The sequence below is a fragment of the Ambystoma mexicanum genome, chromosome 11, assembly GCF_040938575.1.
Source record: "Ambystoma mexicanum isolate Mex_15411 chromosome 11, UKY_AmexF1_1, whole genome shotgun sequence".
NCBI lineage: Eukaryota > Metazoa > Chordata > Amphibia > Caudata > Ambystomatidae > Ambystoma > Ambystoma mexicanum.
The window spans coordinates 1066066401-1066092703 of NC_090934.1; the positions used below are offsets into that span (position 1 = coordinate 1066066401).

A 26303-nucleotide genomic window follows, 5' to 3' on the forward strand; every position below is an offset into this window, starting at 1 on the left:
AGTGCGGCACAAGAGCAAGGACGGGAAGCGTTAAGAATATTGGGAGAAGCAGTGGCCACCACACGGACGCATCCCGCGATACCGTCCACGGTATTACAGAAATACCAAGTAAGAGACGACCCCAGTTTTTTCTTTGTGAATTTTGAGAGAATATCCAGAGCAGCTCAATGGCCACATGACAGATGGGCCTTCTACCTCGCACCTCTGCTCACGGGGCCAATGCATGGGGCATACCAAGCAGCCAACCGCACAGGTGACACTCCTTATACCGAGATTAAAAAAACAGTGTTGGAAAGACTTGGTATGGATGAAGAATCATACAGACTCAAGTTTAGAGAAACCAGATTGAAACCCGACAAAAGTCCAAGACAATTGTTCTACAGAGTGCAAGATTTGGCGGAAAAATGGCTGCAAGCAGGCACTGCCACAATAGGACAGATAAAGGACAAAGTAATGATGGAACAATTCATTGATGCCTTACCCGGTCCCATACAGAGGTGGGTTAGGCAACATCACCATCTGTCCTTAACCGAGGCCATAGATGTGGCAACAGCATATCAGAAGGCAGGGAACACTCGGCCCTTCCCAGCAACACAATTGAGACCAAGTATGGAGACTCCTGCCTTACGCAGCGGGCCTTACAAAGGGCCAACCACCGAACCCAGGAACAGGGCAGAACCCCAGCCTAATGGGGTTGTTTAAACAAAGGAACGGCATCCCAATGTTTCGAATGTGGGGAATGGGGTCATATTGCTCGATTCTGCTCCAGAAAACCAAAACCGGAACCAATGGAAATCGGGACCTTACAAACCCAGGAATACAGAAGGAAACTGTTACCTTATGATAGAAGTCACAGTGGACGGACATCCCCGTCAAGCAATGATGGATAGCGGAAGCCGACAGACGGCCATACAGCCCCCATGTGAGCAAGAAAGATCACAAATGGGTGAGAACCATTGGCATCAAATGTGTGCATGGGGATGTGAAAGGGTATCCTACCAAAGACATTGTATTACGATTGCAGAGGCTGAGATACCAATCAAAGCAGCCATTATTCCTACCCCACCCGCCCCGGTACTGATAGGAACAGATCTACCGGAATTTGATAGGTGGTTAAGAGAGGCCCCATTTTCAGAAACTGAACTATTGGGGGCCTGCAATCGAGAAAAATTATCCAAAACCCAGAAAAGGACGAACCGAGTGAATCAGGAAAAGTACAGAGACATTTCCATCATAGACTGGAAAGTGGGGGATCATATGCCATCATTTCGAACAGAAACAGGGCTAGATGAAATGCTAAAAATAGCCAGAGAACAAGCCTTGGACGCTAGCGGGACACACCCTACTACGCCTTACTTTAAAGAAAAACAAGGTTTAATATATTGAGGAACTCAAGGCCCTGATAAAATAGAGAAGGAGCAATTGTTGGTTCCCCAGTCCTACAGGAAAGGGCTGATACAGCTGGCACGGGGACATCTAGCGGAGAACAGGACTATAAAAAGGGTGTTGCAAAATTTCTATTGACCCGGAGTTTACGCTGAGGTGTCAAAGTATTGCAAAGAATGTGCTATATGTCAGAAAACAAGCCCACATATACTGGCCCAAGCCCCACTACAAAGGATGCCCTTGATCAAAGAACCCTCTCAGAGAATAGGGCTAGACATTGTGGGGCCTATGGAACCTACTAGCAGAGGATACCGGTTCATACTAGTGGTAGTGGACTAAGCCACTAGGTACCCCGAAGCCTTTCCATTAAGAGGAATGACTGCAAGACAAGTATGTGATGCCCTCTTGCCCTCGCCAGAGTAGAGATTCCCCTAGAGATTGTGACCGACTAAGGACGTAATTTTATGTCAACTGTCATGAAGGAGGTATGCAAGACCCTTGGCATCAACCATTTGAGAACCTCTGTGAACCATCCCCAGACGGATGGGCTGGTGGAAAGATATAATAAAACTATCAAACAAATGATAAAAAGAGACACCAGTCCCACTGGTCTGGAGTGGGAGAGAGTGCTACCATGGGTGTTGATGGTTTTATGTGACACTCTGCAATCTTCCACGGGGTATTCCCCATTTGAATTATTATTTGGGAGAAAGCCAAAATCTATCTTGGGATTACTGAAAGATACCTGGGAAAACCAGGAGGAAACAAACCTCACTGAATATGTTAATGACTTAAGAGAGCACCTGGGAAAACTCCGAGATTATGCACAGGAAAACTTGGGTCGGGCTCAAGAAAGACAACAGAAATATTATGATAAAGGAAGCAGACCGAGAACTCTTAAAGTAGGAGACAAGGTGTTGGTGTTATTATCCACTCACACCAACAAAATGCTCGCCCAATGGAAAGGCCCGTACAGTATCACGAAAATATTGGGCCCAGTTAACTATGAGGTAGAGCAACCCGATAGACAAAACAAACATCAGAACTATCACATTAATATCCTCAAGTTATGGAAAGAAGGGGACTCAGCTGTATTGTGTACAACCCTGGCAGAGCTGTCGGTCCCAGAACAAACGGTCACACACCCGGCTAGCGGCATACAAGATGTGGGATTGGGGGAACAGTTGAGCGACACCCAAAGACCAAACTGGGGACCCAAACTGAGTTATTTTCCACCTTAGAACCTGTGGCAAAAGTATTCTCAGGTATACCAGGAAGAACCCATATGGCTACCCACTGCATTCCCACAGAGGCAGGCAAGATTGTACGCCTCTGACCCTACAGTATCCCCAAAGCAAAAAGAGGGGAGATAGCACAAGAAATAAATGGTATGCTGAAACTAGGTACCATTACCCCCTCCAAGAGTGCATGGTGTTCACCTTGGTACTAGTGCCCAAACCAGATGGTACCACACGGTTTTGTATGGCTTTTAGGCAATTAAATGCCATTTCCCGATACAAAGCCTACCCAATGCCCAGGATTGATGAACTAATAGAAAAGCTGGGAATCGGCATCTTTCTTGAGCACCTTGGACTTAACCAAAGGATATTGGCAGATACCTCTCAACCTGGCGGATCAGGAGAAAACAGCCTTATCAACACCTCAAGGGCTATTTCAGTTTACTGTGTTACCATTTGGGTTACACGAGGCTCCTGCCACGTTTCAGGCTTTAATGGACAAGATCTTAAAACCTCATGAACCAGGGGGGCGCTGTTGTGCGCCGAGCAAGATGGCCGCTTGATGCGTGAGCTCTGTGGCGAGCGGACCTCATAATCCTGTTCCTTGGCGCCTATCCTATCTGCTGCCGTGTACGGGGTACACGATTCTGCTGCCACGGCTTTGGGGATCCAGCGGACCCAATCCTGCTGTGAATCGTAGCCGGGAAGGGCTTTCCCCGACTCCGTAGCGCCCATCCCCCCGCCTGCGGCGCTCCTGCGTGCCGAGGACTCGGCCCCGGCAGAGAGTGGTCGTACCCGCCGGGGTCCTACTGCGCTGCCTTCCACATCTGCCAGGCATCGGTGGGGGCCGGCGTGCCTCATCCCTTCCGGCGGCGGGGCCGACGGGGGCCCGGGATCGTGGCCCGCCGGCGGGCTGCGGCTTCTGCTGGGACGGTGCGGCCTGGGGCGGCTGCCCCCGTGTCCCTGGAGGGACGTTGGACCTGTGACGCGGCCGTCCCGCTCCCCCCCCCCTGCTGCACACTCCATCTTGGGCCCTCCTCGCCCTCTTCGGAGGATCTCCGCGACCTGTGGGGGTGTTGCCGGAGCCTCTCCCTCCCGACGGCGCCCAGGTACGTGCTGCGGGGGTCTCGCTGCCTCCGGGGGCGATCCTGCGGCCGCCGCCTCGGTGCTCCTGCAGCCCTCAGGCCCCGCTGGGCCGACCCCCCCTCCTAGGGTGATCCTGTGAGCCCCGGCGGGGGGTGGACGAGTCCGCCTGGGGGCCTTGCTGAATTCCTTCCAGCACCTGCGATCTGCTGGGGGGGGCCGGGCTTTCGTTCCCCCTGGTGCCGGGTGGCCTGGAGCGCGCCGCCCCCGTCATTCTTGGAGAGGCGCCTGGACTGATCCCCTGTCCCAGCTTGGGAGTCGCCGTGTGGTCTTCTCTCCTCCTTCCTTGGGACCCAGCGGGGGGGGCGGGGGGACCTTCCCCCCCCCTGCTTGCACAACCTGTGCCGGTGGGGCGACGCGGCCTTTGGGTGCGTGCTGGGGAGGCTCCATTGACTTTTCACGCCGGAACTGCCGCCACCCTGCCTCGGGACTCCGGGGTCACCCCTCCTTGGCGGGCCGCCCTCTCTGCGGTGTGGGGTATCTGAGGCCCACAAACAACGACGACCGGCTCCGCCTGGTGAGCCCTGACCTTCCTGGCTCTCCTGCTCTGGGGCCCAGCTCTAGCTCCCCCCCCCCCTTGGGGGGCTACTCGGCCTTCACCAACCTCATATTGCGTTTACCTTGGCTGGAATCCCTCGTTCTGTGTGGCCTTATCGTTCACTGGGGGCTGGCCTCTCCCCGCCTCAGTACCCTGGAGGCTACTGCCACTCCACCTGGAGTGATACTCTGCAGAAGGGCCCCGTCAATACCGCTGGTCCTTACTCTTCCATCTCTGGCTGTCTTCCACACCTTCCTGATCGGGCGGGAGCCCTGCAGCCTACACTTCTACGGCATAGTCTCGTGGCCACGATATTTCCTGCCTCCCTCTCTTGTCACGCACCCCACCTGGATTATTGACTTACACGGCCTGGGATCCCCCCGGTCTCCCTCTTGGGGCTGCTGGTGACTCCCCTTTACCCCACTCAACCATCAACATTGTCAAAATGACCAAGGGGGGCGCGAGGAAACAGAGCTCCATCAACATGTTTGCGAAGGCGGCTGTTAGATCCCCGGAGGACCCCATTGAACAGGCCCCTGTGGCGTCGTCGTCCGCAGTGGCACCTGAGCCCCAGGGCATGATGGACTTCATCAGGGAGGGTTTCACTGCCCTACACTCGAAACTGGACGATATGAACGGCACTATTTCCTCAATCAAGGCCCACATCGAGAGGACCGATAGCCGCGTGTCTGAGGTCGAGACACGGGTCGGCTCCGCCGAGGATGCACTGGGTGCACTGCGCTCCGAGGTTGTCGCTCTCTCGAGCCGAGTCCTCGAGGTGGAGAAGAAGAACGAGGACTTGGAATCCCGCTCGAGGCGCAATAACCTTCGCATCATCGGGGTCCCTGAGAACGAGGTGCACGAGCCAATGGAGGACTTCGTTGAGCACACATTAATGTCACTCCTGGATTCGCCCAAGCTCTCCCCCCACTTCGCTATTGAGCGAGCGCACCGTGCCCTCACCGCTAAACCCAAACCCGGGGCTCCGCCTCGTCCCATCATCGCCCGGGTCCTGAACTACCGGGATCGTGATACTCTACTCAGGGCTGCAAGGGTCAAGGGCGAGCTCTTATTGGGAGGTGCGAGGATTCATCTTTACCCCGACTTCTCGACCGCCGTCCAACGAGAACGCAAGACTTTCCAGGCTGTGAAGCGGAGACTGCGAGATCACTCCATTAAATATGCCATGCTCTACCCCGCCAAACTGCGCATAGAACACGCTAATCAGGTGTTCTTCTTCACGATCCCGGAAGAGGCCTCCAGGTTTATGGACGAACACTTCCCAGGCTGACTTCCTTCTCTTGTCCACAACTCTGCAGCTTCCCCCTTGGGCCCCGCAGGGGGGGGGCCGGGTCCGGCCCTTCCCCGTCGCTGGTGCCGCATTGATCCTCTCTCCCGGATTCGGCTTGTTCAAGTTTCTCCTTTCATTTCAATGATGTGCCATACTGCTAAGTGCAAGACACCCTGCTTAAGTTACATTCAATGTTTGAAGTTGCACCTTGAGCTCTACTGGTCCTGCTGCGGCCCGGAGCGCTGCGGTCAGCCCGGCCTACAGGCCCCCAGGCGCTGATGCCTCTAGTTTGGTTTTGGTTGAGGGGGTTTGGGATTGTCATTCCTCTGTTTGGGAGGGGGATGTGGGTGGGGGTGGGAGATGTTTGGGGTTTTATTATCAGAAAATTGGCACTGGCAGCGAGGGCGGACTGGGGTGCAGCACTCACCCATTGGTCTTGGACACCTTTTTTGACTATACCACTACCACATCCATGGCAGAGGGGGACTTAACCCTTATGAGTTGGAATGTGCGGGGGTTGGGGAACTATAGAAAGATGAGGCAGCTCCAGCTGCAGGCTGAGCGCCATAGGTCCAAGATCCTCTTTTTGCAGGAGACACATGCTCGCATGGAACAATGCGTGCGGTTCGCCAAAACCTGGGGCCCCCATAGGTTTTTTACCGACTTCTCTACTCAAAGTCGTGGGGTCATGACCCTTATTCACAAGAGTCTCCGGTTCACCCTCATCTCTTCACATATTGACCCCCTGGGCAGGTATGTACTGTTACACGCCACGCTTCAAGGGAAAGAAGTGGTTTTGCTGAACATTTATGGCCCCAACCTCGATGACCCTGAGTTCTACAGGCAGGTCACGTCCCTTCTAGATGGCTTCCCCCTTGTTCCAATCCTCTGGGGGGGGACTTTAATACTATCTTTGATGTGGCCCTTGATAGATCTGGGACCAAGCCCCGTCATCTTTCCAGGGCAGCCTATGCTGCATTATCATCTCTGCCCCGGTTGGCCATGGTGGATGCATGGAGGTTCTTTTACCCTGACTCTCGCGTTTATTCATTTTATTCTTCAGTCCATGGCTCGTACTCCCGAATTGACCGCTGGGTGATCTCCAATGTCCTGGTTAAGGACGTGAAACAGTTGATGATTTTACCCAGAACATTGTCTGACCACTCTCCAGTGACCATCACCGTGAATTGGGCCCCTGATCCTGGCCGGTCCCGCTGCTGGAAACTGAAACCCCTTGCCCTTCTTGATCCAGAGTTTCATTCCGAGCTCGAGGACTCTATTGAAGAGTTCTTCGAGTTAAACACAGGCTCGGTACCATCAATAGCCACACTGTGGGAGTCTTTCAAGGCCTATATTAGAGGGATTGCAATTTCCAAGGAAAACGGAGTCCTCAAATCAATTAGGAGAGCCCTAGCCGAGAGTGAATCCAAGCTGTCGACCCTGGAGGCTGCATGTTCACTTCACTCTTCTCCGGGTAACCTAGCGGCCATTGGGACGGAACTGGATACATTTCGCTCCCTGGCTGATCGTGAACAGAGGTTTCTGGACAACCCAGGTATCGCACGGAAATACGGGGAGGGCGAGCGCCCTGGCCGATTCCTCGCGAGGTTGATCCGACATGAGACGGGTTCCCCACACATTCTCGGGATTGAGAGACCGGACGGCTCTTTGGCTGTCTCCTCCCGGGACGTCAACACGGAATTCTTTAATTTTTACGGGTCCCTATACTCCAATGCGGACGAAGTATCAGTGGAAGAAATCGACTCCTTTCTCAGGTCCCTTCCCTTGTCAACTTTATCCCCTGAGGCCGCGGGCTCTCTTGATTCCCCACTCACACTGGAAGAGCTCTCCGACGCTATCGATTCCCTATCCTCGGGGAAAGCCCCCGGCTCCGATGGTATCCCAGTCGAATTTTACAAGTCCTATAAATCACTTCTCCTTCCTCACCTGTTGGCTGTGGGAGAGGAGGCGGTCGAGACAGGTGTGTTCCCCCCTTCACTACGTGAGGCCACGATTACAGTATTGCTAAAGGCTGGCAAACCTCCCTCGCATTGTGGATCGTATCGTCCGCTTTCCCTTATAAACTGCGACGCCAAAATATACGCAAAGGCCCTGGCTCTCAGGTTGGCCCCCATCCTTCCGTCCATCATTCATTCCGATCAAGCGGGCTTTGTCCCGGGGCGGTCCACCTCCCTGAACTTACGGCGTATATTTAATATAATTGACAGGATTAGCCCAGAGACTCAGGCTGTAGCGGCTACGCTGGACATGCAAAAGGCCTTTGATTCGGTTTCATGGCGATTCCTTTGGCGGGTTCTCGAGAGCTGTAAATTTGGTCCCTCCTTTCTCTCTTGGGTCAAGCTACTCTATTCGTCCCCCGTGGCTAGGGTCCGTACAGGTGACCACTGCTCTCCTTCCTTTGGGATCGCCAGGGGGACGAGGCAGGGGTGGCCATTCTCTCCCTTGGTTTTTGCAATAGCCATAGAGCCCTTTGCGGACATGCTTCGTCATCGCCACGCCCACAGAGGCCTCCGTACTGCCGGGAGGGCGGACATAGTTTCCCTATATGCGGATGATGCGTTGCTGTTCATTCGCTCTCCATCCCTCAACTTGCCTCCAGTGCTGGAGGATATCATTTATTTTGGCCGGGTCTCGGGCCTTAGGGTGAACTGCTCGAAATCCATCCTCTTCCCACTCACGGAATGCACTCTCCCCCCCCTGACACTCTGGGATTCACATGGGCTCAATCCACATTCACTTACCTGGGGATAGCAGTAACGCGCCAGCAGGCACTAACCCTCGAAGAGAACTTCCGGAAATACCTTACACTCCTGTCTGTTAAGGTTTTAGCATGGGACAAGCTCCCGATTTCTCTCGCGGGCAGAATGGGTCTATTGAAAATGGTGGTGTTACCTCAGCTGCTTTATAAGTTTGCCAACGTACCCTTGTGGCCGGGCGCAGACTTTTTTCGCGACCTGACTCGTACGATTAACTCCTTCCTTTGGCACTCGGGAGCGGTCCGGCTTAAGTATGAGACCTTGTCCACCCCCATGGCCAGGGGGGGCTTTGGTGCCCCTGATTTTCTCAAATATTGGCTAGTATCCCAGATCCAATATATCTCCCATTGGTTTAATACAACTGACCCCCCCCCCCACGTCCGGCTTGAGAAACTTGCGGTCTGTGACCGCGAAATCCGATCTTTGGTTATACAACCCGCTCCTCAGGTGCTGGACTCACAGAGCCCGTTAGCCTGCACATCCCTTGCATTAGCCAAAACATGGAAGCTGCTTGGAATAGCCCGCGCCTTCCACGGCAACCTTCCCCTCTGGAACTTCCTCCCGGGGGTTCCCCAGGTCACACCACTTATTGTTCGTCGCTGGGCCGAGGCAGGCTATTAGCTGCTGCGGGACGTGTTTGACCAGGGCATATTCATCGAGTGGACTGATCTTCCCCTACCCTTGAGGAGTGACCGGAGTGCCTGGCTTCAATATGCGGCTCTCCGTAAGACCCTTAAGCGTAATTATCCAACATTCCCTGCGTTACCACCAGACGACCCGGCCATTGAGGAACTCACTTCCCCCTCACCCATGAAAGGTAAAATCTCTAGGTTATACTCCATGCTGCAGTCCAGATCCTCTCCAGAATTTTCTAAACTCAGGGGGTATTGGGAGAGGGACCTGGGGGAGGAAATATCGGACGACCGCTGGGCACATATATGCGATCGCACTCACCGGGTGTCCTTTAATTCCCGATTCAAACTCATTCAGTTAAAAGTGCTGCATAGGTTCCACTATACTCCGGCTAGATTGCATCGCATGTCCAGTGAGCATCCTTCTAGTTGCCCTCGATGCGGGCATGATGACGCGGACTACATCCACATGATCTGGTCCTGCCCCCGCCTTACACAGTTCTGGGGAGCGGTTTGCGCGACGGTATCTGCTATGCTCGATCACCCCATCGATCCTTCTCCAGCATTGTGTCTCTTCCATGATCTCCCTGGCCTCCCTCGTAACTCTAAAAAACTGACTGGCCTCTGCATGCTCTTAGCGGTTCGGTCCATCCTGCTCTGCTGGCTTCGCCCCTTTCCCCCCACACATGCCCAATGGTTAAAGGCGGTTACTTGGGCCTCTGACTGAGGAAACTTGGTCTCACATGCAACCTACTCACTCCAGGCCTAGGGACATCTGGCTTAGATTCCGCTCCTACTTGTCCGACCTTGACATGACTCCGGCTGCTTCCCCTCCACCTGCTCTTTCTCACTAGTCTGAGAGTTCCCCCCATTTTATTTTGATCAGCCTCCCCTCCCCGTATGTCGTTTGTAATTCTGTTTTCCCTTTTTTTTGAGTCATCTAATGTGCAATCTCCGTATGACTGTTTCATGATCTGTATTGTCAGTCTGTACCTGCTGGGCGCTGTTCGCCTGTTGTTTTGCTGCCATGCTGCCTAATAAAAAATTAAAAAAAAAAAAAAAACCTCATGAACCATATGCGGTGGCCAATTTGGATGACATAGTAATTTTAAGTAGAACCTGGGAAGAACACTTAGTACATCTAAGTAATTAAATCCTTTCAAGAGGCCGGGCTACATATCAATCTAAAGAAAACCGAACTGGCAGCCAAAACCACTAAGTATCTGGGATATTCAGTGGGAGGTGGGGTAATCACACCCCTGGTGGACAAAATACAGGCCTTGGAAAAACTATGAATTCCAGAGACACGGAAGGAGATCCGAGCATTTCTGGGGTTCGTGGGGTATTACAGAAGATTCATACCACACCTTTCTACAATAGCGGCACCACTGACGGACACCTTAAAAACTAATCGGCCACTTAAAATCACTCCAGAAGTGGTGCAAGCCTTTCAACAATTAATACAGCTAATATCAACCCAACCGGTCCTACACTGCCCGGACTTCTCCAAAGACTTTTTTTTGCAGGCAGGTGCGCAAGGATGTGGTTTAGGTGCAGTGCTATCCCAAGGGTCGGAACAAGACCTTTGCCCTATAGCGTTCATCAGTAGAAAACTCCTGCCGCCTGAGATACCGTACTCCACTCTAGAAAAAGAATGTCTGGCAATAAAGTGGGCAGTAGAATCCCTCCGTTATTACCTACTAGGGCGGAAGTTTACCATTTTTACGGATCATGCACCTCTCAGATGGCTGGCCACCCAGAAGGATTCAAACCATAGGGTTCTGAGGTGTTTCTTGACTCTTCAGCCCTATCATTTTGTTACAGTACATAAACCCGGAAAGTATCAGTTAGTCGCTGATAATTTATCCAGGGCGCTGAACCGGCCCGAACGGCCTGGTTCCCTGTGGGGAGTATGTGAGGAGGTCAAAGAGGCAATGGAGATAAAAGACGACCCCATTCTAACTTTCAGACCCAGCCCCCAAAAGGTTATAGCAGCAGGACAAAACAAAACTACATGTCCCATAAACCACCACGAGAAATAAAGTCAAGGTGGGGGAAAGGACAAAATGAACAAAGAGAAGCGGTATAGGTATAGCCCAGTCATGCAGTATAGTGACCGGTACACACATAGAAGTACAAGTTGGGATGGACAACCAGTGCAGGGAACGGGGTGGAGGGGAGAAGGAAAACTGGCTGCAAGTGTGGGAAGTGGGCAGGAAAGGCGGGTGGAAGCTGAATGGAGGGGAGGAGCAGAGTACGAGTTAAAAGAAGCACCAGGAAACTCACTAGGTGTCTCATTACAGCAGCAGCACTGGCCGGAGACCACAGAGGAGTGGGAGGAATCCCCAGGTGATGTACATTAGGCGTACTAGGAGGCTGACGGTGCGGCATCGCAGAGATCCTTATCAAGAGGCAGACTCTCCGGCAGGAAAGGCTCGAGGAGCGGCAGCGCAGAAATACACACCCGAGGCGGATTCACTGACAAGGGAAACCTGGCCGTAAGCCATTTCAAAGGACAGTGCTTCCGTGGGTTTACCTTCTCTGTTTGTTTTTGAAACCCCATTTTGGACAGCTGGCGAAGGAACAGAAAGCTAGCGTCCGAGAAAAGGAAATTTATGTGAGCTGTTTATTATTCTTTCAAAGAGGCGAGAAGCCTAACAGGATATTCCTACGAACTCCGAATTGATTAACCCTTTACCGCGCAAGCTGGCTGAGCCAAAAATAAGCAGGTTTTGTTGTTTATACGGAGGGGCTGGTGGAAAGATTAACATAGCAATAAATCTTAACTTGTTAACCTTGCATCCAACTACAGCCTACTACTTTCCACAGGGATTATGGGAGTTGTAGTTTGGCATAGAAATCACAGGAAAATCGCACAAACCCATGACAGGATAAAGGGGACAGTTATGTTGTGGTGAAGGAATGCATCCTTATTTCCCCGCTTGTACTTCCGAGGTGTTCTTTCTTTTTTTTACCCGTCTTCTCCTTTTCCTAATGGGTTTTGCAAATGTAGAGGGGTTGTTGGATTTTTCTTTTGGTAAGGGAGATTCATTGGGTGGAAGGGATGATGAGTGGGAATAGCCTATAAAAGCTTCAGGGACTTCATCCTCCTCATCCTCTTCCCCATTGTGATACCACACCTCACCTGGGGTATTCCCCCCCCCAAGCGTACCCCCGGGTTCCCCTACCCAGGTGACCCTCCCTTCATCGCTCGTCCACCCCCAGGGTTGGGGTCTGAGAACGCTAGCCCTTCCATGGCTACCTGAATAAAGAATTATTGGGGTCTACTTGGCAGAATACCCTCAGGTTGCTCACAGGTGGTATCCTGACATTGGGATGTACCACAAGGGGAATGTCACACACCAACTGTAGGAGAAAGGGCCACACATCCTGAGAAACCTCCAACCTCTCTCTGATGGGCTCTCTGTGCTTACTTTCAAGTAACCCACCTTCCTGCTCTATTCTCAGCTGAACTGGAAGGGAACCCTCCCATTGGAAGAAGCCTTTCTCCACAGGCCTATCCATGATTGTTTTCTTTTATGTTGGCCCATACTTCTAGCTGGGTAATTCAGGTGTCTCATAGGGTCCAAGATGTTTTGATGGTCCTTCTTCCAAGCTTGGAATAGGGACAGTACCAACTACCTCAAAAGATGTTGTAGGCAGGACAGGGTGGATATTCTCTTTCCCTCTGCCTCTTTTTCTGACTCCTCGGACCATGGATTTCCCCTTATGCCCAAGCTTTCCCTCAGGCTTGCCTATGGCAGCCTAGTGCCCAGAGGGTCTGGTGAGTGTCTATCAGGACCTACGTCCTGAAGATTAAGCTCACCCAGAAGTCTTCTAGGAACAGCTCTGCTATATTGACAGATGGCCTGACCATTTCACTATTCACAGCTCTCATGACAGGTGCTACTGGAATATTGAGAGAGGGCCTACCGGTCAACTGAGTATTCCCCACAGGATCTCTGGCAAGAACCTGTGGGTTTACCATGGAGGAATCTACATCAGTAGGACTGGGCCCAGTGTTCTTAAAAGTAGCGGCACTTGCACCTGCTACCTGAACACTACCCTCAGAAGAATTATGACTAAGGGACAGGACTGGGAAGGGAGCAGATGCTCCAGCACTACTTGGTTCCAAGGAATCTAGACTAACTTCAGATCCTTCCCCTGTGGGGAAGGAATCAAAGGAAAGGACATCCCTGCAAACTCTTCTTCCTCATAATGAGGAAAGAAGAGATTTGCAGAGTGGACCTCCAAGGTCTTACCCCCTTCTTGTGGTCACTGGCTCCACATGTTTAACAAGCCCCACTGGGTTATGACACATAGGGAGGCTTAGAGAAGCCACTCATGCTTGGGAGGATTAGTCCCACTACCCTGACTTGACTCGTGACTTCCCCTAATTAAACTTTTTGTGGGTCTTCTTGGACAACGTTTTTCCTGTTCCCCACACCCTCTTTCTCTTTCTGCTCCTTCCCTCTCCTGCTTACCAGAAGCAGGCTTGTCCTTATGGGACACTGAATGTGAGCCCCTTAAGTCAGAGGCAATGGCTAACCTCTTAGGATTTAACTCCTTAGAATCAGCCAAATGTTGCTTAAGCTCTGGGGAACATGAGGCAGAAATGTGCTTAAGCCTGACTAAGTGAATCATGCCCCCAAAGGAATAGTCACTGGAAAGTCTGGGAGAGGGCCAGCCTAGCTGCCGCGTGGAGCCAGTAGAGCCTGGAAATGGGAACACATCCCATATATGGTGGCCGGAGAGTCTATGGAACGCTGAAGAGCCCAGGAGGGCTGCAAGTCGAGATGCAGCACCTGGGAGCATTCAAATCATGACGCCCGACCAGAGAAGGAACAGCAACAAACAGTTGGCCTGAGGTGAACGGTTCTGATGCAATCCGATCAGCCGCCTCCCCCGATGAACACTGCAGAGACACAGGTACGTGGTTCATGCCAACGAGAGGGAGGAGGGTGGCTGAGCTCAGGAGCATTCCAAAAGGGAACAAAACGTACACAAAGTTGAGGGAAGTAACCAAAGACCTAGGTGGAGGTACGATACCTGAAACAAATAGACAGACCCAAAGGAGGTGAACAATAATGCAATACCTTCCAAGGGGTTAAGAGAAAGCCAAACTTAAGAAAAATACTTAAGGAAGGGTAGATCTAAAGTCCCATACCCTAGAAGAGGTTACCAGAAACTAGAAGACACACAAAATACCCAAAGGGGGTGAATCTGCCACCCTAAGAGGGGTCCACTAGGAGCCGGAAAGAAACGGAAAGACCCAGGAGGGTGGTATATGAGAAAAGGATACTGCAAGAGAGTAAACCCCAGCCGAGAGCCAAGAGCCCAATCCGACCTGAGAAGACTTGCATTACTCACCGTAATAGCATTTCTGATGATTGTAGTATCTGCTTAGATTCACATGCTGTGCATATGGTCCGACATCCAGTAGTAACCGCGGAGTATTGCATCTAGTCTTTCTGGGACCGAAAGGGGACGTCGGCATATGCGTGTCTGTAACATTATCCCTATCGTGACGTGTACCCAAAATCCCTCACGCGCCGAACTCCCTCTGATTGTATTTTTTCTGCCATGAGGGAGCACAAGGCTATTGTGAGTGAGTACATAAAGAGAGAAAGTAGTAAGACATCTATGTTCCTTCCACCCGAGCGGAGAGGCAGGGTGGGCTCATGTGAATCCAAGCAGATACAATCATCAGAAATGCTATTATGGTGAGTAATGCATGTCTTCTGATGCTTGTTAATCTGATTAGAATCACATGCTGTGCATAGACTAGCGATCTGTACCCGGAGTTGGAGGTGGGTTGTGAGAAGGAACAGTAGTGAAAAGATGTCTTAATACTGCTTGTCCCACCTGAGAATCCGATCTAGAAGGAGTGTCTAGGCAATAGTGTTTTGTAAAGGTGTGTACAGAACTCCAGGTTGCTGCTTTGCAAATGGACTCAAGGGGAACCTTTGCAATGAATGCTATGAAAGCCCCAGTGCTCCGAGTAGTGTGCTCTAGGCTTGAAGGGCAGTTCTCTCTTAGCAAGAGTAGAACAGTGAGATGCATTTGACAATCCACCTTGAGATAGCTGATTTAGAGACAGGATCTGCTTCTCTACCACCTGCCACTGAAACGAAAAACTGGTTTGTCTTTCTCAGTGGTTTCGTTATTTCCAGGTAAAACATGACTGCCCTGCGCACATCTAGTGTGTGTAGGCTTTTTTCGACCATGCTAGAGGGATTCTGGAAGAAAGTGGGTAGTTCAATTGATTGGTTCACATGGAACTTCGAAACTAATTTAGGAGCAAATCGGGGATGAGTGCGCAGAACCACCTTATCCCTGTGGACTGTAACAAAAGGTTCTAGAACTGAAAGGGCCTGAAGTTCACTAACCCTTCTAATAGAAGTGATAGCCACTAGGAAGGCTGTTTTATAAGTAAGGTCTTTTAGACTTGCTTTATGCATTGGTTCAAATGGAGACCCCACGAGTCTGGTCAATACCACATTTAGATCCCATTCGGGAGCTGGGTTAGAAACGGAGGGATGAATTCTCTTAACCCCTTCCATAGAGGCCTTAATAACTGATATTTTCCACCACGACACCTTCTGTTGTGACGTAGAGAGAGCAGCTAGGTGAACCGTTAGGGAATTAAAAACCAGTCTTGAGTCTAACAAGTGTGTCGGGTACAACACAATGTGGGTAGGAGAGCAGTCAATCGGGTTGATGCCCTTGGTACTGCACCAGATGACAAAGCGTTTCCACTTACTGGAATAGCAATGGCGGGTGTTAGGTTTCCTAGCTTCCCTAAGTATGTCCATGCATCTCTGAGGGAGTTGAAGGTGTCCGAAATCTATGACCTCATGAGCCAGGCTGCTAAATTCCGAGTTTGTGAGCATGGGTGTAGCGTTTCCCCTCTGTCCTGAGACAACATGTTCTGCGGGCAGGGCAACTTCACTTCATAGGAAGGGAGAGGAACATCTTCATCAGATGAGAGAATCAGGGTTGGCGGGCCCACATGGTGGCCACCAATATCATGGTGAGTGGTTCCTGGTGCATCTTGTGCATATCCTTGTTGAGTAAGGGAGTCGGGGGGGGGGGGAAGCAAACAAATTTCCCATACCATATTATCCAGAGCCTGTTGCCCTTGGAGCGGTTCTGGGGATTGCCTGGAGGCGTAGTCATGGCATTGGACGTTCTCCGGAGTGGCGAACAAGTCGATCTCTGGGAAGACCCATTCTGCGAAGACGATGGAGATGTCTTTGGGTAGACGCCATTCGTACTCTATGGGTAGTGGGAAATCTCTGCTGAGCACGTCCACTAGAAGGTTGAGTTCGCCGGGAACGTTTCGGGACAGCAGGAACATCTTGTGTTCGAGAGCCCACATCCAAATGTTCTGGGACAGCTTGGATAGCCCTGGAGAGTGTGTGCCCCCGTTTGTTTAGGTAATACATGGCTGTGGTGCTGTCTGTCAAGATCAGAACTGTCTTCCCCTGTAGCTGTGTCTGAAAGGCCTTCATGCACTGTCTGCTGTAGCAGATGAGCCCCCCACCCTGTGAGAGATGCGTCTGTCGTGAGAGTGGCTTCTACTACAGGGGTGGTGAAGGTCTTCCCTCTTCAAGAGGTTATCGCTCGACCACCACTGCAGAGAGAGAACGAGGGCTGGTGAGACAACTATCAGATCCTCCCATTGTCCAATGGCCTGACACCACTGGCTGTTGAGTCACTCTTGTATGGGACGCTTGCGCTGCTGCGCGTGAGGAACTAAATAAATGCATGATGCCATCATTCCTAGCAGTCGCATGGCCTTGTGTACTGTCACTTCCCGATTGGCTACATATTGAGGGATCTGAAAAGGCATGTTCTGAACCCTCTCGTTGGAGGGGAAGACGAGGCCATCTTTGGTCCGAATTAGAGCCCTCAGTAACTGTGACCTGACTGGGGTCTAAGCTGGATTTCTTCTCGTTGATGGAGAATCCCCGGACTATTTCTTCTGAGTGTTCAATAGGCACGTTTCGTAAGAGTCCCCTGTTATGAGCCAGTCGTCAAGGTATGGGTAAACCGGGACGGATAGTCTGTGCAGGTGTGCTGCAGCTACTGCCAGAACCTTTGTAAACACCATTGGCGCCGAGGCAATGCCGAAGGGGAGTACCTTGAATTGATAGTGCCTGTCCTCTATCATGAACCTTAGATATTTTCTGTGCGCTGACAACATTGAAATATGAAAGTATGCATCTTTCATGTCTAGTGTAGCCATGTATTCCCCTGTTTCAACAGTGGGCTTACTTCCTGCATTACCATACAAAACTTTTGAGGTTTGACAAATTTGTTCGCTGGTCGCAGGTCTAGTACAGGGTGCATGGTGAGGTCCTTTTTGGGTACAAGGAAGTACACTGAATAAATACCCTCATTTACCTGAAGAATAGGGAGGCTTCTATGGCGTCCGTTTCCAGAAGTGCTTCCACCTCTTGTATCAGGATTCGCAGATGGTCTGGCGTCAGGCATTGTGCTTTGGGCGGTCTGAATTGTGTTGGTCGGGCGAATTCCACGCAGTACCCATGGGCGACTGTCTTGAGAACCCACTGGTCTGACGTTATCCCCTCCCATGCCGAAAGGAAAGATGTTAAGCGCCCCCCTGACTGGGGTGACATAGGAGGGGACCTGGATCCAAGGTCATTTCTGACCAGAGGCTGTGGCTCCCCTGGAGTTGGGGCATCTGCCTTTCCCGCACCGCTGTCCGCTGGGTGGATAGTTGGCGGGGGTGCTGGAAGCTTGTCCCAAGTTCCAGGTATTTCCCATATTATACTGGTTTTGTGTGGAACAGGACTGGCCCCGAAAGGAACGGCTGGAACCACTTCCCCTCTGGGGGGAGGGCTTTTGCGTGATTTGCTGAAGAGACTTAAGAGTCTCATGCTCCTTCTTGGCATTCTCAAGGGCACCGTCGACTGCCTTACCAAAGAGATTTGTCTCCTCGACAGGCTTATTAATAAGAGCTTCTTGGGTTTCCGACTTGAAACCAGAGTTCCTGAGCCAAGCGTGCCGTTTGAACAGGGTGCCCTGAGCAAGGAATATTCCCGCTGTCTCTGCAGCATTCAGAGTGTTTTTCAGTACGTTCTGGTTGACCTGCCTGCCCTTGGCCACAATGGCGAGTAATTTGGTTCTAACGGGTTCAGGCACCTCCGTAGTGTTGTTTGCTATGCTATGCGTGTGGAAAAGGCAGCTGCTGTGGCGATTAGTTTTCCCAAGGCGTACAGTCTTTTTGACTCCTTATTGGGAGGTGACTCTCCCGTAGCAAGGACCCCCCGCCCGTTTCCGGGTGGTGGTAACAAGTAGGGAATCGGGGGTGGCATGGCCCTTTATGTATGTAGGGTCAGTAGGCGATGAGCGAAATCATTTTTAAACCTTCGGATTTACTGCCCTAGTCTGGGCTGGTGTGACCAAGGAAGGAGCCAATCGCCTCTTAATGGAATTCAGAAGAGGGATGGCTTGGCTGGAGGGGGGCTTTTCTTTGAGGATATCCTTCACAAAGTCCTGTTCAGGCAAAACCTCCTGGGTGTCGATTTGAAAATGTTCAGCCACCTTTCTCAAGATGGCGTTGAACGCCATTGGGTCGTTCACTGGGGAAGCCTGGCGGGCCGGAGTGGAGGGAAAGGAATCCAAACATAGGACATCCTGGTCGTGAGTAGGGAGCGCCCATGGTTCCGCCTCAACCTGGTGACTGTCCTCCCAGTCTCTCGTGGGATCCGACTGGTCATCCACAGTGAAGTCTTGTAGGAAAGTAGTATCCTCCTCCTGATCATAAATGTCCTGATACATGTCCATCTGGATCTCGTCTTCAGGGAGGATGGAAGTGTAATCTTCCTGAGAAGGTCCATAAAGTTCTTTGAACTTTAGAAGCAGGCACAAATAGAGGGTCCTCCCGAGGTCTCTTGGGGGTAGGGTGCTCTGAAAGTGAGACAAATGTCTCCAACCTATCCATATACCCTTTGAATTTTTCTCTGGTCCATCTAGACGAAACAGAAGGGTCCAAGGGTGGAACATTTTCTTTTTCCCCCCCTATGGCACCGAAATGTGTCTCCAATAGAGAGACAAAAGGCACAGGACTCTCTATGTAGTCCTCGCGAGCATCTGGGCGCTGTGGCGCATCTTTCGGCGTGTCCGCGGGCCGCTCCTTGCGCTTTGTCGTCTCTTTAGACTTCTCCTTCAGCCCCACTGCTGAAGCAATCCTAGCGATGCTTTCGGAGATGTCCGACGAAGCGGGCGATCTGCCAGTCGACTAAGAGGCCGAGCGGTAGATTTCTCTCCTACCGGGGCCTTAGGGGGCGTCGGAACATCAGCTAAGCACACTCCGATGGCCGGATGTGTTTTGGAGGTAGCGCCCTTTGGTTTAGAAGGCCCAGTTGCAAGACGCTGCTGCGGATGCGGGGAAGGGTGTTGATCTTGAAGATCATAGGATCCCGCCGAAATTTTCGGTGGTCCCATTGGCGCCTTCACCCGTTTCGGCGGTACTGTCGAAACCGGGGCTGGGATTGTGTGTTTAGTGTAGCGATCTTGTACGCCCCTGTCGCCGGGTGTTTCCCCCATAGCGTGACTCGTGTCAGGCCTAGCAGGGTCGGGGACAGGCGTGGCACACCTAGGAATGTCCGTTGCGAGGTCGATGGCATCCGACACGGATGCCGGGTCATCACTAGTACCCCTGTCACTTTCGGCGGGTGCAGCGGTGGGGGAAGAAGATCCAGCCTGTGACATGCCTTAGGCCGCCCACCGCTTAATGCAGTGCTCCTTAAGCGTCTTAGGCCGCAGGCGTTTACAGGCCGCGCACCACGCTTCATCGTGGTCAAGGGGTAGATAATTGTTGCACTTAGAGTGCACGTCCTTCCAAGGGTATCTGGCCCTGCAAGAGGGGCAAAACCTAAATGGTGTCCTTTCCATAGCAAAAGGCAATAAAGGCGATGACCAGACCTACAGGGCAAAGAGGGGGGAAAGAGGAGGACATGGCTGAAAGGATATGGCCACTCCAACCCCACTCTGCCTCTGTGTAGGCCGGTCAGAGGATTCTGCCACTTGGACGGCTCCGTCTCCGGATCGCAGGCGTCGAAAGTGCAATGCAGTCTTCAGCGTAGTACAGGAAGCACTGTCGAAATTACTTTAAGGGGATAATCGACAAAGTCGATAACAAGGTGATAACAATGTCTCTTATGAAAGAACTGCGCAATTGGGCGACCAGTAATCCGGGTGGAAAAAAACAATCTGAGGGACCTCGGCACGTGAAGGATTTTGTGTACACTACACGTCACGATAGGGATAGTGATAGTGTTACAGACACGCCTATGCCGACGTCCCCTTTCGGTCCCCGAAAGAAAAGATGCACTACTCTGCGGTTACCACTGGATGTCGGACTATATGCACAGCATGTGATTCTAAGCAGATTAACAAGCATCAGAACCAAAGATACTCACAGGGGTTGGAAAACCAGAACAAATCAGGCCATCAAGTAGAGTCAAAATGTCCATGCTGGACCACAGAAACCGGTCACCTGCAAGAAGCTGTGACACCCTGCAGGGGAAAGCCAGAGCCATCTGATAGTTGTACAGATGTCCTCTGACTGACATTTGTATACATTATATCAAGCATGTGACTTGACTCTTAAGAAAGACTTGAGTAGTGTTGAGCAGCTTCTCAAGCACCAAACTGTCAGACAAAAAATGATCATACACCTACCTTTACATGTCTCTCTGTGAGACTTTGCTACAATGTCATTGTCATCATCTAGGCCAGTTTGACGAAGTTCCAAATTAGCCATGTAGTCAGGATTACTCTTGTCATCTGCATATAGTAAAATGCCATCCCTAAAAACAATAAAAATGACAGATCAGCATTTTGCAAGTTCATGTTCTCTATCGCATCCCTTCAAAAACGTACACCATCGTTACTGATGAGACAAGTTAGCAACCAAAATGCAAACAAAACAAAAGGGTTTTCTGACACTATATAGTACGAGCACAGACCTATGTAATAATTAGCAACCGAATGTGAAAGAAACCCAAGAGTGAACAAATCCTACCAGTCCTTTGTTAGACAACTTTTCTCTGCGACCACCTGATCATCATCCTTTTCCAAACTGCCCACCGGTATCTCCAAATCCTCTCCAAATGCTTTCTGTAGCACCTGGTCTCCATCTTCTAGGCTCCGTACTAAACACTGGCTGCGGCTTCGACATCTCTCCACCATTTCTTCAGCGACGCACGACACCCCACTGCTGGGAACGGTCTGCAAACAGAAAATACATTAATCCATAGGTTTCACAGGAACATTTCGGACCCAAAAGAGACCATCATTCAATGTGTAAAAATGGGGCTGTAAAAACATTTAAATAGGGTGCTCTGCAAACTAATTCTTCGGTCCAGGGTAAATTAACTGCAACCGGTATCTGCATCAGGGATAGTTTTAAAGAATGGCAACAATTAGATTAAATGAACTATAATGCAGTTCAACTCATCCAAAATGAGGAGATTTAGTTAGGGTCTGAATCTACAGTCAAATCCAGGGTTATCATCTAACCTTTTCTACAACTCCACCCTTAATACAATGAAATTGTGGCCTTAAAGGCCATTCACCTGTAGGGAAATCTAGGTTTCATTAAAATCCATTAATCGTAGATGGTCAACAGTGCAACACGCCTGCAAGAGAGCAACACTAACCTCAAGGTATATTGGTGAGTGTTAAAGCCACTTGTATAGCTCTAGATTTCAAATTTTGATGAACAAATATTGCTTTCATAATACAGAAACAAAAGGAATGAGAGTCAAAGCCTTGAATTGACCTCGCATCATGGTTTCATCTTTCTATGTTATCATGGAAAGATATCATTTGAAGCAAAGTGGGAGCTATGGGTCTAAATCAACTATTCAAATTGGAAATGCAGAAGCAATGCTCTGTTAATATCAGTTTCAAAGGGAAATAGAGCAGGCTTTGGGATACTCAAATTAAAACTTCAAAACAGCAGTGAACACTTGTTTGTCAGCCAAAATGTTGGCTGGTGGCAGTGATACCTTTTATTAATTTTGGTGCACCTTTACCGCAGGCTGTGTTCAAAGCTGCAGTAAAGGCACCTAAGAGTGCTCATTCTAACAAAATGGCCCCAGTCTTCTTTTTTCACCATTTTAGTGTTTCATGTCCTTACTTGTTCCTTCCCCCGCTACTAAAAAAAACTACTCTCAACCCTGACATCCCCACGAATTACAGACCCATTACCACCGTCCCATTCCTACTAAAATCTTGGATAGAGTGGCTTATTTACAAATCCAGGACTACCTTGAGGCCAATCACCTACTAGGAACTCGCCAATCTGGCTTTCGACCACAACACGGGACAGAAACGGCCCTTGTTGATCTCAAATGCCAGATAGACGAACTCAAAGACAAAAACAAGGCTGCCATCCTTCTACTCCTTGACCTCTCCGCTGCCTTTGACCTGGTCGACCATAAAATCCTGTGCAACCATTTGTCTCTGGCAGCACACTTCTCCCACTCTGCAGTCACATGGATCCAATCTTTCCTGGACAACAGAACCATGCGGGTCTTCTCCCCCCTAGCAGCGGCTGACCCTATCCCCATCACCTGCGGTGTCCCACAAGGATCCTGTGTCTCACCTACCCTTTACAATATTTTCACCAAGCCCTTATTCGACAAGCTGGACAATCTGGGTGTCACCTATACTAACTACGCAGATGACACCCAGATACTCCTCACCCTATCAGGCAACTACAACAAGGACGCCAAATGGATCAATGAAGTCTTTTCCATCATTCAGGCATGGATGGCCACACATGGCCTATGCCTGAATGATGACAAGACTGAATTGCTTCTTGTCGGCTCACCGAACACTATCAGTAAACTCTGTCCCGGCTACACTAGCTTCACTATTGACGGTAACACCATACCCATTGCCAAGAGCGTAAAAACCCTCGGTTTCTACCTAGACACGAACATCAACCTAGCTAAACAAATCAACATGACCGCCTCAGCCACTGCCTACACCGGTAAACTAATCAGGGCCTGCAGACCACTGATCTCCCCTAGCAACTGTCTCATCCTAGCCAGAGCACTCATTCAATCTAAACTGGATTACTGTAATAGCCTCTATGTAGGTGCCAACAAAACAGTAATCAATAAATTGCAAGTTTTACAAAATAACGCACTCCGTGCCGCCCTCAATATTCCTAGAAGGGAACACATCTCCGCCACCAGAACTGCCTGCAAATGGTTGTCCATCCAACAGAAAATTGACTTGAAAACCATATGCCTTACTTACAAAGCCCTCAATCATCTTGCCCCACCCTACCTCTCGAACAAATTTACACTAAGACAGAACACTAGAACCACCAGATCGTCCAACTCATTACAACTAACAGTTCCCAAATACTCCCTCAAAAGAGCTGGAGGATCCAGCTTCCCAACTTTGGCATCACAACTCTGGAATTCCATCCCACTGGATATTAAATCTACACCTACTTTCCAACCCTTCAGAACTAAGGTCATTTCCTGGTTAACCAACAAATAACTGTCCTACCACATATGTATGCACTCCGAATGTCCAATTTTATGTATGATGTTTGAATACTATTATCTATGCCCTATCAATACTGTACTATTGTCTTTTACCTGTAACCTGATGTTCAAAGCGCATATATACCCCCGGGTCAAGAGCGCTATATAAATAAATAAACAAACAAACAAAACATCCAGGGTGGGAAATTCCTTTGTAAGATGTTTATCTTCGCTGGGAGGCCCCTGGACTCCCCGCCCAGGCTCCAGTCTGTTTGTGAAGGCAGGAAGCGAGGGAGGTGTCCAAAACGCTACAGCCCTTTGTCTTCCTCCCTGCCTGAATGAGGACAAACTAATACCAGCGGGGGGCTGGCTGTCCTGATTGGACACCATACCACCCTTGTTGTAAAATGCAGGGAGAGAATGCAGAGGTTGTGCTGTAGTTCCTGTTAAATACTGCAAACCTGGAAGCTAAAGCCAAGTCGACCACTGGAACCAAAACCAAAGAGGATGATGAAGGAAAAGAGGCTGAGACGATTTTCAGCGACGGGAGAGCCTGCTGTGTAAGCACAGCCTGCTGTAGCCCTTCCTTCCAATCGACCTGTGGACTCCGAAAACGATGACTCTGACCCAGAGCCTGGTGAGACCCACTAGACTAAAAAATACTTGCACTTTGAACCATCCCACGCTTTGCTGCGACCTTGCGGGGCTGCAATACCCAAATACCCTGGGACCTCGAGCCATTGTGTAGTGCACAATCTTCAGAATTCCGAATCTCGCAGAAACTTAGTGGGCTTCCTGGTGTATCTCCAGAGACACAAATCGAGTCCGAAAAGTCCCCTCACCAGAGAGCTGGATCTTTGTAATGACGAGAATCTGATCGCGATATTCTGTCTTCTTCTGTGCTCCTGTAAAAGGCGCCAAATCCACAGAGCCGCATACCTTGCCTAGAGCCTTCTCCATTGATCCCTGCTGCAAAGTCCCTTCCAAGGTCCTGTTTTCAGTCACCACGACAAGGAATCCACTGACCGGGTTTTTGGCTGCAGATCCTGAAGTCGTCCTGCTGCAAAATCTTCAATGCTGAGGTACTGTGTTGACTTGAGTATGCACTTACCTTACCTTGAGTATGCACTTACAGGATTCCTGTGTACTTGTGGGGTGTTTTCTGCGATTGGGAGGCCTCTGGTCCAGTGAACCCAGTTCCACTGCTAGAATCCTGCTAGGGTGTCTTCTGTGAAGCCCCTGGACCCTCAACTAACTCTAAAGTAAAATACTCACCTGTTTGCCCAGTCTTCCTGAGGAACTCTGACTTTTGCTACTTTAGAACATATGCTGACACGGTCTGTTGGCTAGATCCTAGTGACCCCCCTTCTGCCACTGAGAACACTCATGCTCCAAGAATAAGGGAAATGCATTTAGGGATTGGGCCTTTTGCCTAGAAAATAAAATAAGTGTTTAAAAGTGATTTATTTGTAAAAGAGTTGGTAACTGTAACTCAGAGTGAACAGTTACAAAAATGTCTTATTTACCTTGGATGTGTGATGCACTATTCTCAGAAGTATGTTTAACATCTTTCTTTCTTTAGAAACTGTTTTGCCATTCTAACAGAAAGTAGATGTAAGGGTATATTACTCGCCTGTAATTTGGTTGTGCCTCTTCCCAAAAGTAATGTTGGTTTCACCATATTATTCCTGTTATGATAATTGTATGAGTGTCCTGCAACTGGGTCTTGCTTCCACCGACTTGCTGTTAGCCTGTCCAGAATAAGTCTGCATTAGGTTTTACCTACCTAGAATAAATCGGAGTCATTCAGCAAAGTGTAACATTGGGTTTTGTTTTCCCTAGGCTGTTTTAGACAGACACAAAAAGAGGCTTAGGTTTATACCTGCCCCAAGTTGCCGATAGCTCTTTGAAAATGTATAGCGGTTTTACTTACCTTGAGTTAGCTGTGTGTTATCCCAAAAGTAGTTATAGGTTTTTTACTGTACCTAGAATAAGTGTTTCACTATTCAACAAACATATACTGTCCAGTTGACTGATTTGTTACTGAGCGTCACTGTACAACTGGTAGGGTCTACTATCCTTGAATTATTTAATGTAATCTGAAAGTAACCATTGGTTTTTACTCCCGAAAAATAGGTGTGCCCTATACTGAATGTGTATGAAAAGGTTTGACTTCTCTAGAACTACTGTTAGGTGTTCCAAATAAGGTTTATGCTTTGGTCTGTGTACCTTCAAGCATAGTGTTGTGTTTTTATAATTGTGATTACATATAATGTGTGATAGTACTTAATTACCCCTAAAAATAACTAGGCCTACTTGTATTTAAATAAATCCTTTTTTTATTTCTTTTTTTACAATACATAGTGTTTCAGTGTTTCTTTGGACCATTTGTATTACAATTTAATTTGTACTGATTCTACAGCCCTCTCTCCCTCCTAAGATAAGCCTGGCTGCTCTGTCTACACTACCATGAACTCAGGAGGTACAGCCTTATACTAAGAGTGGAGTCTTGTACTGCCTCAGCTGAATGGTTTTACAAAGCCCTTAGTTGGACTTCAGAAAAACTGTCCCATCAGTCTCTGTTGTGGCCGAATGTCTCACTGAAGCGAGTTTAATTCCTCCTAAAATAGGTACATGTAAACTATCATGGTTGGCTTATGCAGACTTTTTTTCCGTTATTAGATAATTCTAGTTGGTCTGCAGAGACTCCTTAATTGTTTTTCTAAATATGCTAAAGAGAACGTGCTCTTAATTA

General features: G+C 49.7%; 1 protein-coding gene across 1 annotated transcript in view; it reads right to left on the reverse strand.

Annotated features, from left to right (window-relative positions):
- KIF7 (kinesin family member 7) overlaps nucleotides 1-26303 on the reverse strand; it is a 797909-nt gene that overhangs the window by 460101 nt on the left and 311505 nt on the right. The window contains exons 7-8 of the mRNA XM_069624313.1: nucleotides 21064-21269; nucleotides 20721-20848 (exon numbers count right to left, since the gene is read on the reverse strand). Coding sequence (XP_069480414.1) covers nucleotides 20721-20848; nucleotides 21064-21269 — 334 coding nt within the window. The remainder of the gene's footprint in view (nucleotides 1-20720; nucleotides 20849-21063; nucleotides 21270-26303) is intronic.